Source organism: Oncorhynchus clarkii, chromosome 15 (assembly GCF_045791955.1).
Source record: "Oncorhynchus clarkii lewisi isolate Uvic-CL-2024 chromosome 15, UVic_Ocla_1.0, whole genome shotgun sequence".
NCBI lineage: Eukaryota > Metazoa > Chordata > Actinopteri > Salmoniformes > Salmonidae > Oncorhynchus > Oncorhynchus clarkii.
This window is the reverse complement of record NC_092161.1, coordinates 28770486-28788397: the sequence shown is the minus strand read 5'-3', so window position 1 is coordinate 28788397 and position 17912 is coordinate 28770486. Positions and strand designations below refer to the sequence as shown.

At 42.5% G+C, this 17912-nt stretch overlaps 1 protein-coding gene across 2 annotated transcripts in view; it reads left to right on the top strand.

Moving 5' to 3' along the window:
- Positions 1-1008: 1008 nt before the first annotated feature.
- The window catches only part of LOC139367158 (transcriptional repressor NF-X1-like), a 28606-nt gene continuing 11702 nt past the window's right edge, over positions 1009-17912 (top strand). Inside the window, exons 1-6 of one of the 2 annotated variants that reach the window (XM_071105277.1) lie at positions 1009-1084; positions 1170-1263; positions 7324-8337; positions 8585-8746; positions 11707-11784; positions 12014-12119. In XM_071105277.1, coding sequence (XP_070961378.1) covers positions 1242-1263; positions 7324-8337; positions 8585-8746; positions 11707-11784; positions 12014-12119 — 1382 coding nt within the window. In that variant the 5' untranslated portion in view covers positions 1009-1084; positions 1170-1241. Of the gene's footprint in view, positions 1264-7323; positions 8338-8584; positions 8747-11706; positions 11785-12013; positions 12120-17912 lie in introns of both variants that reach the window. The other variant, XM_071105278.1, reaches the window with a different exon arrangement.

Genomic DNA, 17912 nt, shown 5'->3' with positions numbered 1-17912 from the left:
AATCTAAAATCTAAAACATTTAGATTTGTTTAACACTTTTTTGGTTACAACATGATTTCCAATGTGTTATTTCATAGTAATGATGTCTTCACTATTATTCTACAATGTAAAAAAATAGCATAAATAATGAAAACCCCTTGAATGAGTAGGTGTGTCCAGACTTTTGACTGGTACTGTATATAAAGACAATGATGAGAGGTTAACATGATAACAAATCATTATCCGAAAAGTCTTGACTGAAAATTAAGCATAGACTGCATTTGACCAAGCTCTTTATGAACTTATAGCCTGGCATATCATCTCAGAGAGTTAACCTTTTGCAGAGTTGCATTATCTCTGAAATCTTTTTAAATCAACAGCCCAGTGATCCAAGTCCACAAAACATCCATCATAGCCTCTGTCGACCCTGATTCCTTCCATGACTGTCTGTCTGTTAGACACTATGGCTGTGATGGATGTGTAGGCCTAGGGGTGTGATCCTTTGTCTGTACAATATTGTGGGATCCTTTGTCTGTACAATACTGTGGGAAGAATTTCCTCCATTGAGGCTAGGTTGAAGAAGGGTATATTTTGAACCTAGCATGGAGGACAGTAGATCATTCCATGCTATACTATTCTACTTGAGTTAAAGGTAGACTTAGTAACATGACATAGGTGCAGAACGTAAACAGCAAAGTGGGTCAATTTCCGCAACAACTAAAAGCATTGAAGCACGAGCCTCAAATTCCCCGCTGTTTTGGTGCGCTGCCTTTTATCTCGCTCATCTCAATATCTGCGGTTCTGCTCTTGGCAAAGTAATTCACAGAGTCTACGTTCAGTTATATTCTATTTATTTAAGTTCAGTTCTATTATATTTCATTTATTTCAGTCCAGTCCAGTTGTATTTCATTCTAAAGTCAATGGTATCTGGTGTCACTGTCTGTGGACAGGGACGGGTCTGTCCCCCTTGTGGTTATTCCGAACAGAAGGCTAACCGTCCTGCGGGTGAGTCTCAATAAAGTTCCATAACTTCAAACTCCTTTGCAGGAAGAATCGTCAGAGCTCGTGTTTCACACAACCGTTCGTTTATACCGCAATCAATCATGTAAGGAGGGGAGACATGTTATTGTTTTTGTGGGAATAATAAATACAAAGTGGCATTTAATCTCTGGTTGTTAATCTCCCAACAGCTGTTTAAAAAAATCTTAGCTACAAACTTCGCGTGGGAGAAGAACGTGAGCGACTGCCAACTGTGTGATTGAATGGCTGAGGGCTCAGTCACAGGTAAAGTAGTTTAGCTAGCAGTTAGCTAACTGTCTAGCTAACTAGATTGCTCACTTCAGTTTGAACTAGAGTGGATAATCATTTAAGTATCTCATGCTATTTAGCCCAATCATAGCAAATGGAAATTCAAAGTGAAATTACAGGGTTTGTGTTGAACTGCCAAATTGCACTCAGCTAACGTTAGCAAGCTAGCTGGCAGTGTCATATCTCTCACTCACTCAGTAACCCAACATAGCAGGCGTAGAAAGACGCAAGAGCGGAGTTTCAGTGGAAACGTGAGTTAGGTTGACATACTGTATTCCTCAAACAGAAACCTCTGCTTTGTGGTAAGGGGGCTCACTCAGTTCAAGCGGGTCACTTCTGCAAAGTCTCATTTTAGTGTGTTGCATTATGGGGATAACTGTCCTACATGTCGACTGCATGAACTTTACAACCATGTGATCAAAGGCCTATAATTAGTGTTTTTGTTTGACCCAGGCGAACGGGACCTTAAGACATGTCTGAAACTGGAAGCAACTTTTCCGAGATTCAGATGTATACAGTGTACAAATGAATATGATATGAGTCTCTTCTCCCCAATTGATAGAATTCTAAGCCCAAAGACGGAACATCGCGATACTTCCGCAACGCTTGCGAAACAGACCAAGCAGGCAAGGCCAGGGTTTGAGAAGTTAAATTCCTCCATAGTAGTTAATTTTGTCGAAATGTGAAGGCACAACCTAGATTCGAGCCAATGTCTTAAGTAGTTGAACATATTGTTACTCCAACCTCAAAGTGACAACCTGACACGTTTTAATTTTTGTTAAAAACAATATATTCAGGTGAGGTTTAATGGCAGTTTGCATCCAATATGTTAAATTACTACCACAACTGAACTATAGTATAGATCCATTACACTTTGTGATAGAAATGTGAAACTGAAAAATATATATATTTTTTAATTACCATGCCAACTAACACTACTCATTAAAACCCACCTCCTTATTCCAGTACTTTAACCCTATCTGATCCTACCCCAGGCCAACAGCTTGAGAGGATGGGACACTACCACTCAACACACCATGTAACTCTTCTGAAGTCATCTTGTACCCCCAAGTACTTTTATGCAGCTGACAACACATCTATTTTCTGTGATTTACTTTCCATTTCTGCAGTGCAGTTGATAAACACTGCTATGAACACTAAGAAGCAAACCTTACTGAAGCATATCATTCATTGACGTATCCCTCTATGCTGGCACAGATCTACCATTCACAAGGATCCTCTCAGAATCTCACCCTTGACCTATCCTCTACTTTATTCACTGTTTTAGCATACAGCACAGCACCTTCTGCACTACTCTGACTCTAGCCACCTCAACCTGCCTCTCTCGCACCATACACTTCCGATCCCCAGCAACATGGACACCCCTAAAGTTGAAGCACACAACTTTATCCACCGAAACTACCCATGCCCACTTCCCACATCTTGGAATCTCCCTCCTACACACAGTTGCGACATGACCATAAACGTTTAACCTGAAACAGCGCATTCGCCACAAATGCTCTAACAGGTTAACTGATACATCCTAACATGACCATGTCGGATTAAGACTGACTCAAAAGGACTAACGGGGGCTTCTCTGTTTCACCATGCTCACCCACCGGGTCTGCATCGCACCAAACAACGGGTGTCACAGACACCAGGAATCTTCCAACTGCTCCTTAACGCTACCAAAGAAATCACTCAATGGTGCCCTGTTCCTAATGAGCAAAGCGAGAAACAGATCTTGGCCCAGGTTGCGTCGCATGGAGCGCCTGCTCCCTCTGATCTGAAGAAACACTAACATAAGTGCACATCGGGTTACCTTCACCGACTCAACAGCACCCACCAACTTTTCCACCCAACCTGAAAACAACTATGGATCAGCCAAAAGGCCTGGTTCCACCCTCTTCAAAAAAATCTCACTCCCTCTGGACCAAATGTGTCTTATCATAACCGTCCATTAATGCATTGCTCGGGCTCTGAGCTCTTCACAACACCTTCTACCCCTTCCATTTCACCTCCAGAACTCAAACTGTAGTCCGGCTCACTCTGTTTGAACTTGACATCAACCCTCCTCGACATACCCTCTCCCTTGTTATTGCTAGCTCCAACAGATTCAAACCCATCCTCTGCCTCCCTCAGTATTTTCAACCTCCCCTCTTTCCCTCATTCTCCTCCCTTAACTAATTACCTGACTCTTTCTGAAAATATTCAACTTTTCCAAGCCCAAATCTATTTTTAGCCTCCTCGAGAAACATGCTAAGCCCTGTACTGCCTCCACTTCAGACACACTACTCGTCTGTCACTACTTTATATTGAAGGAATGCCTTTGATTTGACGGCAGGCACATGCGCGAGATGACCGTTAGACCAGATCACGTGTTTCTATGCAGAAGTTTAGCGGGCCAACGTCGCCATGATATTGCCTACTCGTGTGATCGGGGACTTCTATTGTAGAAGCACTTTCTGCTTACCGTCATACTGTACTGTCTTTGGTACAATCTACACACACAGCCTATTTTTAGTGTGTGATATGGGGGTTGGAGACATGTTTATTTCGACATAACAAACTTTTATAAACAATGGCACACTGCCATGCTGCACTGAGCCTTGCTGTTGGAAAATCAAATCCGTGTCAGAAGCACATCCCCCGACTTCACTCTTCGACTTTTGTCTGCAGTTGGTTGCTTCAGCCGTACCACTGAAACAAGCCCAGTGACTCACTTGCAATGCCGGCAGGCCCTTGATATGGTTTTGACTAGATGGGATGCAGTGTTTGTCAGATTTGACTTTTTGTAGCAGGTTAGGAGAATTTGGTTAAGGTTAGGAAAACAGAATTATGGTTAGCTAAAATGCTAAATAATTTGACGTTAATTTGACAAAAGCTGAATCCCTTCTAGCCCTTGAGATCCCAAGGCATTAAAGGTAGACTCAGCGACATGACATGGATGAAGAAAGTAAACCGAATAGTGGGTCAATTTCAACAACTAGGAGCATTGAAATGCGTGGCCCAACTTCTCCACTGTTTCGGTGCCCTGGCTACCACGCTGTGAACAGTGTGAAGTGAACCTGTGCATTTACAGTGTGTGAGCGAAGTCTTGCATCGCGCTCATCCCAATATCCGGTGATGCTCGTGGCAATGTCATTTTGCTGAGTATACCTTTAACAAGGCATTCTTCCTTATCCCAATGATTCTCAGCTATAACAGGGATTGTCTATTTTGAGCCAATGAGAGGGCAGATATGTGTGTGTGAACAACAGGCCATAGAGCTAGATAGGACTCATCTCCACCATTGTAGCGTGGGCTGTGCCAATGATCTCCATTTTAAAGTAGTACATGGTCTTCATTGGCTGATTACTCTCAACTCATAGGAATCCCCACCCAGTTGACTACTTTAAAGTGGTGGAAGCCCTCAGTGGAATTGTCCATGCTAAAACGGATTATATCCATGATAAGTCCTTGATCTTTCTCTATGACAACAGCCACAACTCCGATATACACTGAGTGTACAAAACATTAGAACACCTTTGAAATATTGAGGTGCACCCCTCCCTTTTGCCCTCAGCCTCAATTCATTGGGGCATGGACTCAACAAGGTGTTGAAAGTGTTCGACAGGGATGCTGGCCCATATTGACTCCAATGCTTCCCACAGTTGTCAAGTTGGCTGGATGTTCTTTAGGTGGTGGACCGTCCTTGATACACAGGAAGGTGGTTGAGCAGCGTTGTAGTCGTTGACACAAACCGGGGCGCCTGGAACCTACTACCATACCTTGTTCAAAGGCACTTAAGTTTTTTGTCTTGCCCATTCACCCTCTGAATGGCACACATACACAATCCATCTCAATTGTCTCAAGGCTTAAAAATCCTTATTTAACTTGTCTCCTCCCCTTCATATACACTGATTGAAGTGGATTTAACAGGTGGCAACAATAAGGGATCATAGCATTCACCTGGTCAGTCTGTCATGGAAAGAGCAGGTGTTCCTAATCTTTTGTACACTCAGTGTAAAGTCTTTTTATTTGATAAAATTTGCCCGAAATGCCATGTGCGTCCACTTACAGTACCAGTCAAAATTTTGGACACCTACTCATTTCAGGGTTTTTCTTTTCTTTTTACTATTTTCTACATTGTAGAATAATAGTGAAGACATCAACTATTAAATAACACATGGAATCATGCAGTAACCAAAAAAGTGTTAATCAAAATATATTTGAGATTCTTCAAAGAAGCCACCCTTTGCCTTGATTACAGCTTTGCACACTCTATTTAGCGTCTATAAATGGCCTAGGCCGGCCCAAGCCTTTCGCCCCCTCTTGACGGGGTAGATAAAATGTTTAGGTAGCTTGTGCCCAGAGTTCAGATATAGAGTTCCTATAAATAATAATACAGTGGGGCAAAAAAGTATTTAGTCAGCCACCAATTGTGCAAGTTCTCCAACTTAAGATGAGAGGCCTGTAATTTTCATCATAGGTACACTTCAACTATGACAGACAAAATGACAAAAAATACAGAATCACATTGTAGGATTTTTAATGAATTTATTTGCAAATTATGGTGGAAAATAAGTATTTGGTCAATAACAAAAGTTTATCTCAATACTTTGTTATATACAGAAAACGTTGCCAACAAAGGGTAAGTCTTCACAAGGTTTTCACATAATGTGGCTGGTATTTTGGCCCATTCCTCCATGCAGATCTCCTCTAGAGCAGTGATATTTTGGGGCTGTTGCTGGGCAACACGGACTTTCAACTCCCTCCAAAGATTTTCTATGGGTTTGAGATCTGGAGACTAGGCCACTCCAGGACCTTGAAATGCTTCTTACGAAGCCACCCCTTCGTTGCCCGGGCGGTGTGTTTGGGATCATTGTCATGCTGAAAGACCCGGCCACGTTTCATCTTCAATGCCCTTGCTGATGGTAGGCTTTGTTACTTTGGTCCCAGCTCTCTGCAGGTCATTCACTGGTGGAGCCCCAGATCGAGGGAGATTATCAGTGGTCTTGTATGTCTTCCATTTCCTAATAATTGCTCCCACAGTTGATGTCTTCAAACCAAGCTGCTTACCTATTGCAGATTCAGTCTTCCCAGCCTGGTGCAGGTCTACAATTTTGTTTCTGGTGTCCTTTGACAGCTCTTTGGTCTTGGTCATAGTGGAGTTTGGAATGTGACTGAGGTTGTGGACAGGTGTTTTTTATACTGATAACAAGTTCAAACAGGTGCCATTAATACAAGTAATGAGTGGAGGACAGAGGAGCCTCTTAAAGAAGAAGTTACAGGTCTGTGAGAGCCAGAAATCTTGCTTGTTTGTAGGTGACCAAATACTTATTTTCCACCATAATTTGCAAATAAATTCATTAAAAATCCTACAATGTGATTTTCTGGATTTATTTTTTTCTCAGTTTGTCTGTCATAGTTGAAGTGTACCTATGATGAAAATCTCTCATATTTTTAAGTGGGAGAACTTGCACAATTGGTGGCTGACTAAATACTTTTTTGCCCCACTGTATATATCGCTTATACACTGCTCCCTTCCCTACTCTGCCAGTGTGGCCCATTTCATATACAGTCATTGCTGTGACCACATTATGTGAGCTGCATGTTCATTGAACTTTAGCCTGAGAAGCTGACGAGCTACATAATCTAGGCTAGTACTGGTTGACTCATGCGCCAGCCAGCTACCCAATTTTTTTTTTTTTAACAATGGCTCTGGCCTTGCTCGTCTGAAGTCAGCCAGTGAGCGTCTCAAACAAATAGCCAACGTTGTTGCTTAATTCTCTGTAATGATAGTGAGGCCAACTTAGCTCGATGACGTGCTCTCGTGTCAAAGTCCAGGCCGTCCTGAATAGAATGTCTGTCATACTCAGAGCTGTCATACTCATAGCCTTGGCACGTGACTCCCAAGTCAACATTGTTGTCTTTGGAGTCACTTGTCAAGCCTGTCTTGCCTGCGTCTACACTGTAGTTATGATGCGGCTTCACAACTTTCATGCCAAGCCACTCACTAACAAGTAGGCTTTTTTTTCTTTTTTTTATGCATAGACTCTCTGGATTTGAATCCAGATGAGACTTCAGCACGACAGAAATGTAACCAGCAGCAATCCAGGAGGTGTCGGAACAGAGAGGGCCACAACCGTAACTGGAGTGGTTCTAATAATTACGGCCCAGCACCGCAGCAACAGCAGCAAGGCCATTTTCACCATGGGGTCAAACGATCTCAAGTCCATGACAATTCAACGGTCCCTGTAAATTTCCATCCTCCTCCCTACCACCAAGAGGATGTATCAAGGGGTCGAGGAAGAGGAGGAAGAGGGGCTAACGGAGGTGGAGGGGGCCGGGGCTCAAGGGGCCAGCCTCCAAGGTGGAACAGGCCTGGGGTCGACACGGGCCCCCCTGGCTTACCTAGGGGCCACCATGGACTGGGTGGTGGTGGTGGCTACAGGCCTGGAACACCCCCCATAGACGGGCCTAGCTGGCGTCGAGGAGACCCTGGCGGCCGGAGTGTAGAGGTGGGGCCTGCCCACGAAGACCACCAGGACACCCGCCCTGAAAAACCCAGACGGTTCAGCCAGGAGCCGCGGAGAGAAGAGAGAGGTGCGAGGAGTGCGAAAGGACCTCCTCACTCTCTGGAAAAGCAGGAGAACCACGACAGCCACGCTACAGGAGGAGGAGGCTGGGACCCTGCTGAGCCCAGAGAAGAAACCCCACCATCAGAAATGGGGGCCAGAAGCCGAAAAGGAGGGAGAGCCGAAGAAAGGAAACCCCACGTCGACGCTCAACAGAAATTCCCTGAGCCCAAGCGACGCCAGGGGCCTATCAAAGAATATCCCCAGGGTAAGGACCATGAGAGGGGAGCCAGAGACATCCCCTCTGGCCATCGTGATAAACTGGCCTCTGGCACTGAAGAGGAGCCCAGCTGGAGGAGTCAGGGGAGAGGCCAGGCGAGACGCACCCCCCTACAGGACAGAGGCCAGAGGAGAACACTCAACTCAGACCACAGGCCTGGACAGAAGAGGTGGGACAACGTGCCCAACAAGAGCAAGGAGACTCAGACAGGTGAGAGGGCAAAGTTTCACAGTTTTTCAAAAAGTCCCAGAGTAAAAAAAAAACAAAACAATAGAAAATGTGAATGAGTTTGTTCTGAAAGTAGTTATGTTAGTTGTGTGTTCCAAATGGCACCCTATTCCCTACATAGTGCACTACTATGGGTCCTGGTCCAAAAGAGTGCACTATATAGGGAATAGGATCCATTTGAGAAGATGTCATGCTTTTGGTCTTGTCTCTCTCCTCCATATCTGTCCAGGTTGCCTGATCGAGCAGCTGTCTGAGGAGAAGTATGAGTGCATGGTGTGCTGTGAGGTGATCAGAGTCATGTCTCCAGTCTGGAGCTGCCACAGCTGCTTCCACGTCTTCCATCTCAACTGCATCAAGAAGTGGGCCCGCTCCCCAGCCTCCCAGGCAGACGGTAGGCCTAACAGTCCCTCCAGCTCTTCATTTATTCATGACTTTCAACACAATAGTCTTCCATAGATGGGCACAATGCTTCCCCCACACAGACAATACAGGAATGCAAATTCTGCTCGACAGATGGTACTGCTGTACATTGATGATGCTACAATATCACTGTAGCAAAAATGTGGCCCCAGTGACCTTATCTTAAATATTTAAAATAATGTATTACAAAAATTAACTAGGCAAGTCGATTTAAGAACAAATTCTTATTTACAGTGACGGCCTACAAGAAGGCCTCCTGCGGGGACCGGGGATTAAAAATATAGGACGACACAACACTACATAAAGAGAGAACGAAGACAACACAGCATGGGTGGCGCAGTGGTCTAAGGCACTACATCTGTGCTAGAGGCGTCACTACAGACCCTGGTTCGATTCCAGGCTGTATCACAACCGGCTGTGATTGAGAGTCCCATAGGGCGGCGCACAATTGGCCCAGCGCTGTCCGGGTTGGGGTTTGGCCGGAGTAGGCAGTCATTGTATATAAGAATTTATTCTTTACTGACTTACCTAGTTAAATAAAAAACATATGATAACACTGCATGACAACAGCATGGCAGCAGCAAAGCATGGTAGCAGCACGAAACATGGTACAAACATTATTGGCACAGACAACAGCACAAAGGGCAAGAAGGTAGAGACAATAATATATCATGCAAAGCTGCCACAACTGTCAATAAGAGTGTCCATGATTGAGTCTTTGAATGGAGATAAAACTGTCCAGTTTGAGTGTTTGTTGCAGCTCGTTCCAGTCGCTTGCTGCAGAAAACTGAAAAGAGGAGCGACCCAGGGATGTGTGCGCTTTGGGGACCTTTAACAGAATGTGACTGGCAGAACAGGTGTTGTATGTGGAGGATGAGGGCTGCAGTAGGTATCTCAGATAGGGGGAGTGATGCTTAAGAGGGTTTTATAAATAAGCATCAACTAGTGGGTCTTGCATGAGTATACATAGATGGCCAGTTTACAGAGTGTGTATATAGTGCAGTGATGTGTCCTATAATGAGCATTGGTGGCAAGTGTGATGGCTGAATAGGAAAGAACTGCTCGAGAGCACCCTTTCCTGCCGATCGTCTCCGTGATCTAGCATGGGTGGGTCGGTCATCTGAATTCGGTTTAGTTTGGCAGCTGGGGTGAAAGAGGAGTGATTACAGTAGAGGAAACCAAGTCTAGATTTAACCTTAGCCTGCAGCTTTGATATTTGCTGAGCGAAGGACAGTGTACTGTCTAGACATACTCCCAAGTACTTGTATGAGGTGACTACCTCAAGCTCTAAACCCTCAGATGTAGTAATCACACATGTGGGGAGAGAGGCATTCTTCTTACCAAACCACATGACCTTTGTTTTGGAGGTGTTCAGAACTAGGTTAAGGGCAGAGAAAGCTTGTTGGACACTAAGAAAGCTTTGTTATTGAGAATTTAACACAAAATTAAGGGAGGGGCCAGCTAAGTATAAGACTGTATCATCTGCAGATAAATGGATGAGAGAGCTTCTTACTGCCTGAGTTATGTTGTTGCTGAAAATTGAGAAGAGCGTGGGGCATAGGATCAAGCCTTGGAGTACTCCCTTGGTGACATGCAGTGTCAGCTAATGTGCAGAGATGTTACTACTGTACTAGAAATCTAATAAACGTTTACTGGTCGGTTACACAGATTTGCAGGCATTCTAGCAGGTGCAGCAAAATGCTTATGTTAGTAGCGCCAACAGTGCAGTAGAATGTCTCGCAAATAATACAAAATCTAAACAAGAAATCACAGAACAAGTCCAATTACCAATAAAGAGTAGATATTAGTGTGAGCATGTCAGAATCCAGAATATAAAAACATGGTGTGTTTAGACAGTATATCATTTGGAAGGAAGATGGTATGTACAGCAGTAGGTATATTAGGATGAGCTATGTTGAGAATACAGTATATACATGCATGATGAGTAAACAAAAGTATATAAAACAGAATGAGGTGACCAGCGTTCAATGACTCTAAATACATGGGGAATTAATCTCAAGGTTCAGGGCAGAGTACCGGACTGTTAGCTGTCTAGTGATGGCTGTTCAACGGTATGATGGCCTGGAGATAGAAGCTGTTTTTCAGTCTCGTGGAGCTTGGACGATAAACCGAAAGTTATCAACACGATCACTTATCGCAGGCATTTTGCTGAGAACGTTCATTATGATAAGTAGCCTATACCAGAAAAATGTGAAGCTTCAAATGAAATACATTTGCTAATATGGGTGATTGTTAATGGGCCAATTGATTGCTGCAACCATCAAATTAGTAGTTTAAAAAAAAACATTTTTTAACTTACAGTATTTACTCATAAGATCAAACACCTTTTTTTTTAAACTGCGTTGTTGGTTAAAGGCTTGTAAGTAAGCATTTCACTGTAAGGTCTACTACCCCTTTGGTATTTGGCGCATGTGACATAACATTTAATTAATTTTTAATTTGACCTTTTATTTAACTAGGCAAGTCAGTTAAGAACCACTTATTTTCAATGACGGCCTAGGAACAGTGGGTTAACTGCCTTGTTCAGGGGCAGAAAGACAGATTTTTATCTTGTCAATTTGGGGATTCGTTCTTTCAAACTTTTCAGTTACTAGTCCAACCATCTAACCACTAGGCTACCTGCCGCCCCAGGAAAGGGAAGGGGGATACCTAGTTAGTTGTACAACTGAATACGTTCAACTGATATGTGTCTTCCGCATTTAACCCAACCCCTCTGAATCAGAGAGGTGCGGGGGGTCTGCCAGGATAGATGATAGCAGTGTGTGAACAGACTGTGGCTCGGGTGGCGGAGGTCCTTTACAACTTAGAGTACAACCTTACAATCTAAGATATATTGTGACTCACCATTTAGCTGATGAAGTGCTTTGTAAATTGGTCTATGTGATATGCAAACTTTGCTCTCACTTGCAGAAACAAATGATGGGTGGCGGTGTCCGGCCTGTCAGAATGTTGTCTTCCAACCCCCGAACGTCTACAAGTGCTTCTGTGGTAAGGGATTAGCTAATAGCCAATTTTAGCCATTATTCCTACCCTGTCGTGCATCCCTAGTCTTTCGCTCTCTTTGAGATGCTTTGTGTATTAGAGATAATTATTAATCTCAATTACACTAACCTGGTAAAGTAAAGGTCACATAAACAAGTAGTAGGAATCAATGTCCTTGTCCTGATTTCTGGAGTTAGTTCCCTGTACTGTTTAATTATTCTGCCATGATTGACAGGCAAAGCGACCAACCCAGAGTTCCAGCGTAGTGAGATCCCACACAGCTGTGGAGACATGTGTGGGAAGAAGAGGAGCGGAGCAGACTGCAAGCACCCCTGTAACATGTGAGCCACAACCCAACACATGCATAACCCACCAACACATAACAATCTGCTGTTCTACAGCATGAAGTGGTTGTCTTGATTGTGTCCCCTGTGGTTGTTGCACTTTCGAGCCCTAGACACAATTTTGGTTGCATATGCTCCTAAATATTTTTGCTTGGGTGCACCAGTGCCTAGAAAACAAATCACCCAGATAAATTGTTGTAATGACTAGGCTTTGCTCTACCGTTGTTTCCGAGTGTCCTAGAGCGCATATATTTGTTAGCATCATGGTTCTACCATTACTACAGCGGAAACGTTTCTAGCCCAAATAGATCAAAAGATATTACCCTTTTTCCCGGGGAAATGTTTTTTTTCTTCCTATGGGCTGCATTTTACGTTCATTTTACGTTCAAAAACCATGTCGCGGGACATTCTAAAACAACTCTGTGGCTGTTTACACCTTGTTCAGTCATGTTACCTCATTAGCTAGCTAGCAACCTGGTAAATTTAATAGTAGGCTATATCGGAACATTTGGGGGGCACAGAAACAAAGGATAATCTTCTTAAGAAGATCAATGCTTATACTAATGAATGTCTCCTTCATGTTATCACTCACAAACTTGATGTTCTTAAGAAAGTGTACAATTGTCACTAATGCATCTCGATAGGAAAATGGTGATTTTACACAATGTAGAAACCTAATATTCCACAAATGACTGCAATTTCAATGACATGTATTAAGCTTTTTATAATAAACAAATGTAATTACAGGGTTACTTAATAGTTTTAGGGCACAAAATGTGCATCAGAAGTGCACTATCTAGAATTTGTAGACCCAATAGACGATCTCAATTGTTACAATTTGCTATTCTTCAATAACACAAACGCCAGAGCAAATCAATAGTAGGGAAATAGCTTTATTCAAAGAGGACAAATCATACGGGGAGGTAGATGGTCATTCTCCCCTGTCCTCAGGGATGCTCTCCAGTGATTCTCTCCCCAGAACAAAGGGACAGCATGTAGTTTCATAACCCAGCCCTAGCCTGTGGTTGACCAATTAGGATTCCTTGCAATAAAACTAGCCAATGGCCAAATAATAAATAATGGCCAAAGTATCCTATCCTACACTCCCCCCTAGAACATTTTTAAAAAATGTGAAAAACATGAAAAAATAGGCAGTATAAAAAAACATTAGTAGTAAGCGTGAAGTCATTCACATTAAACACCTTGCGTTTCTATAAAACACAAAGGGCACATTTATTTCTTATTGTAACAGCAAGTACAGACTTCAAACAAAATGAAAGAAAATAGGTATTAACGGGTATAATGATGATGTCCCGATTCCTACCACATCCTGTATTAGGAGGAAACTCACACAAAAAAGACAATATTCAAATGTACTATTGACAAGGTAATCATTCATCAAGTCCTTTAAGTGACAAGCTCTTCCACACTGGTATCAGTCCCACATAGATAACTATTAAATATGATGTTCTGACAGTCTGCCGGTCGTGAGGAATTCTTCTTCCTTTCCACTGGCTGCACTTCACCGGTGATCTTGTATCATTTCAGGTACAGTCCTTGAACCGAAGACACTAGATTCTTATCTGTAATGAAGGAAACAAAAAGTGAAGTAACATGTCCTGTTTTCCAGAAAGAATTATATTTCACACAGATTTCCCTAAGTAAGCATGTCCCAATTTTCAAGAAAATGTTGGACATTTCACCAAGATATCCCTAATATGATTACTGCGGTGTACAACATAGAAGCTTATCAGTTTCTGATCATTTTACTATGCTTCTTCACCCGGGATTGGCCCCAGATTGCTTATTAAGCAGTTCTTTATTCTCCAGGCTCCGCTTTGTCATCAAAAGTGTAAAGTGTATCCGCTGTGATTTTCCCTGGACTGTTACTGCTGACCTCGTTATGAGCAAAACTTTATAAGGGCCTTCCCATTTTGGCCTTAATGTGTCTCTTACATAGTTTTTACCATCACCCACTGTCCTTTCACTACGTCATGTCCCCCCTTGGTAGTTATTCCCCACACCTCTTTTACTTGTCTTTCTGCTTCCCCTACTGCTTTAGAGTTATATGCAATAGTTAAGCATTGTCACTCCATAAAGGGAACGTCTGCTTTTCTCAAATCTAACGTGCCTGGTAGTGACATGGGTCCATTGTAGTAACTACCCATGCCCAAGCCTGCCTCTCACACCCACCTCCACAATGCTTGAACCATCTGTGTATAAGATGAAACTCAGGGTTTTCCAACGGATGACTCTATCAACCCATCGGAGAGCTGATCCAAAACCGTCTCTTATTAACAGTCGTGTCCAAGTAATGTGGTATCTGTAGGATACATCAGAGTAGCTGGATTATATGGTGTCTTTTCAGCTATACCCATGTCCCATAGTTCTTTAATCACTACTTTATTAGCGTCCATAGCTTCCTTGCTAATGGGGATATTGTTTTGTGCAAGGTGGGGTAACACCTGTCCAGCACAGTGGTTCTGTATCCAGAGTTCCACACTAATTTTTCTTCATAGTCCAAATAGCATGGTTCTGAACTGTAGATCCCTGCAGTTGTCTAATTTGCCACGTCACCTTCCCTTCAGAAATGTTCAATGTGGAGTCAAGTTGCATAATAAAGTCAAAGCCTAACAGGTTGTTCAAATGACCCCTGCATCAATCTTCATTGGCCCGATAGAAATTGATAATGGTTTGGTCTGTTTCATATGTCATCGTCGTCCACTCCTGTTGTTCTCATCTTGTTGCCCGTGTACTGAGAACATATGTTTTGCATAAGATATGTGCAATACAGTGACTTCAGCACCCGAATCTTCAAAATAATCTACTGCAACGTTGTTAACCATCATGTTCACACATATTCCATCCGATTTCATATGTACAGCAGATGGGACGTAAGAGAGAGTCCATTAGTTTACCTCCACAGCATCCAGCAAACTCTGCTGCTGAGACGGAGAGAGCTTTTTAAATTTCTGCATCAACATTGTGTCATTGGGGCTGTTGTCTTGATTCCATTTTCCCATAGACGGACCCTGCTTCTCCTGGCCACTTCTCATAAATTCACTTTTCCTTTTCTGACATTTTCGTTGCCAGTGATCAGAAAACCTGCAATAATGACACACCACGTTTCTCTTCTGCTGATTGAATGTTGTTAGTTTCACTCGGACTGTACAACTCTAACATACGGTTTAGCCTGTCGACGACGTCGCCGTAGTTCTCTCCCAGTCATTAGTTGTGGAAACAAAAGTTTTTGTTGCATGGATTGCATCAGCTGATGAGTGATTACACTCAATTCCTCCAAAAAATGGGTCATTTTCATCTTCCATGTCAGGTAACCCACTGTGTCACACAACCTCTGCTCTAAAATCTTCAAATTCAACAAACAGTTATTTTGGTTTTTGAACACATTTGGTTCTCTCCCCACTTGGTGGTTGCATTGGTCAGACCTTTAAAGAAAACATGTATGGCTCTCCATCCATCAGCCACATCTTGCTCTTCACCACCCACAGCTCTATAAACCTTTTCTTCATGTACACCATGTTCACGGTTGTTCAAAACAAAGGCTAGTAACTGTAACCCATCATAAGGATGTAGATTGTGGAGTTTCTTATAATGCTTCAAATGGTCCCACGTTTTCATACCCACTTCTACGTGATGTTCCAAAGTATTTGACCTTTCATCCAACTGATTTGGAGATGCTGATTTATGTGTGAATGCTGTCACCGGAGGTTTCTCTTTACTTTACAGCCTGTGTTCTGGATGGCCTAAGACATCGTTCGTCACCGCTGTCTGTATCTGTTGACCCAAAGCCAGGCAGTGCTGACCAGATGCTTGAAACCCGATCATCCTTGTGCAACTCAGCCTAAGGGTGGATTGAAGAAACAAATGGTCCTCCACATGTTGGAGCCAAGTCTGTTTTTACGACCCTTGCCTGTAATTGTTGAATTTCTTCTTTCAAGGTTTTGATGTGTTCACCCAAGAGCTTTCAAACTTTCTTTATCTCTCTGCAATGTCCTGTCATGATTCTCCAGAAAACAAAATCTCATCCAGTACTCTTTCTTCGGCTATTACAGTTAAAGACCATTGTGCCTTTGTTAGGGAATTAGATATTTTCTGTATTTTTGCCCCATGCTTTTTGTGTATCAGACAGATTCCATCTTTGTCAACAATGACGGAATATTTCTTTATCTCTTGCCTACACTTCTCTAATTTGAAATGGTTCTTCATATCACTAGACTGAATTTAAAATATTTTTCATTCTCACATCCGGAGGAGCTATTCGACCCTTTTCCAGAGTGGTTTTGTCACTTAACAATGGCATTTTATTAACTTCAAAATGTATATATAAACTCAGCAAAAAAGTTTTCCTTTTTCAGGACCCGGTCTTTCAAAGATAATTCGTAAAAATCCAAATAACTTCTCACATCTTCATTGTAAAGGGTTTTAACCTGTTATGGCTGCAATACCGGGATCGATATGACAACTACCAGTGAAATAGAGGGCGCCAAAATTCAAACCACAAATCTCATAAATACAATTCCTAAAACATACATATCATTTTAAATCTATTTTCATTGTTAATCCCACCAAAGTGTGCGATTTCAAATAGACTTTTAAGCGAAAGCACTACAAACGATTGTTAGGTCTCCACCAAACCACAATAAGCACAGCCATTTTCCAGCAAAATATAGCCTTCACAAAAACCAGAAATAAAGAAAATTAATCACTAACCTTGAATTATCTTCATCAGATGACACTCATAGGTCTTCATGTTACACAATACATGCATGTTTTGTTTGATAAAGTTCATATTTATATAAAAAAATCTGAGTTTACATTGGCGCGTTGGATTCACTAGTTCCAAAAACATCAAGTGATTTTGCATAGCCACATCATTCAACAGAAATACTCAAAGTAAATTTAGATGATAATATAGTTATACACATGGAATTATAGATATACCTATCCTTAATGCAACCACTGTCAGATTTAAAAAAAACTTTACGGAAAAAGAAATGCATGCAATAATCTGAGACGGTGCTCAATTTAAAAACACCACAGCCGCAAAGATGGCGTCCACATAAACAAGAAATTACATGATAAATATTCCCTTACCTTTGATGATCTACATCAGAAAGCACTCCAGGAATCCCAGGTCCACAATAAATGTTTGTTTTGTTCGAAAATGTCCGTTATTTATGTCCAAATACTTCTTTTGTTAGAGCGTTTGGTATACATATCCAAACGCTAATTCTGGTCAGCGTTATATCAGACGACAACTTCAAAAAGTGATATTACTGGTCGAAGAAACATTTCAAACTAAGTACAGAATAAATCATTAGGATGTTTTTAACATATAGCTTCAATAAAGTTCCAGGAGTGATGTTACTAGCCTTCGTCGTGTCCAGGAGTGATGGTCGGATTGGCGTTTATCGTTGAAGGAATGAGCGTTACACCGATGCCTGTACTCTGGAGTGGGAGCGATTTTTGGTGGTGGAGTGTCAGACCTTCCCAGTCCATGACGGTCACAGCATCATCGGACTGAGCTTGTTGTCATTGCAGGCAATCTCAACGCTGTGCGTTACAGGGAAGATGTGGTACCCTTTCTGCAGGCTCATCCTGACATGACCCTCCAACATGACAATGCACCAGCCATACTGCTTGTTCTGTGCGTGATTTCCTGCAAGACAGGAATGTCAGTGTTCTGCCATAGCCAGAAGAGCCCGGATCTCATTCCCATTGAGCACGTCTGGGACCTGTTGGATCGGAGGGTGAGGGCTAGGGCCAATG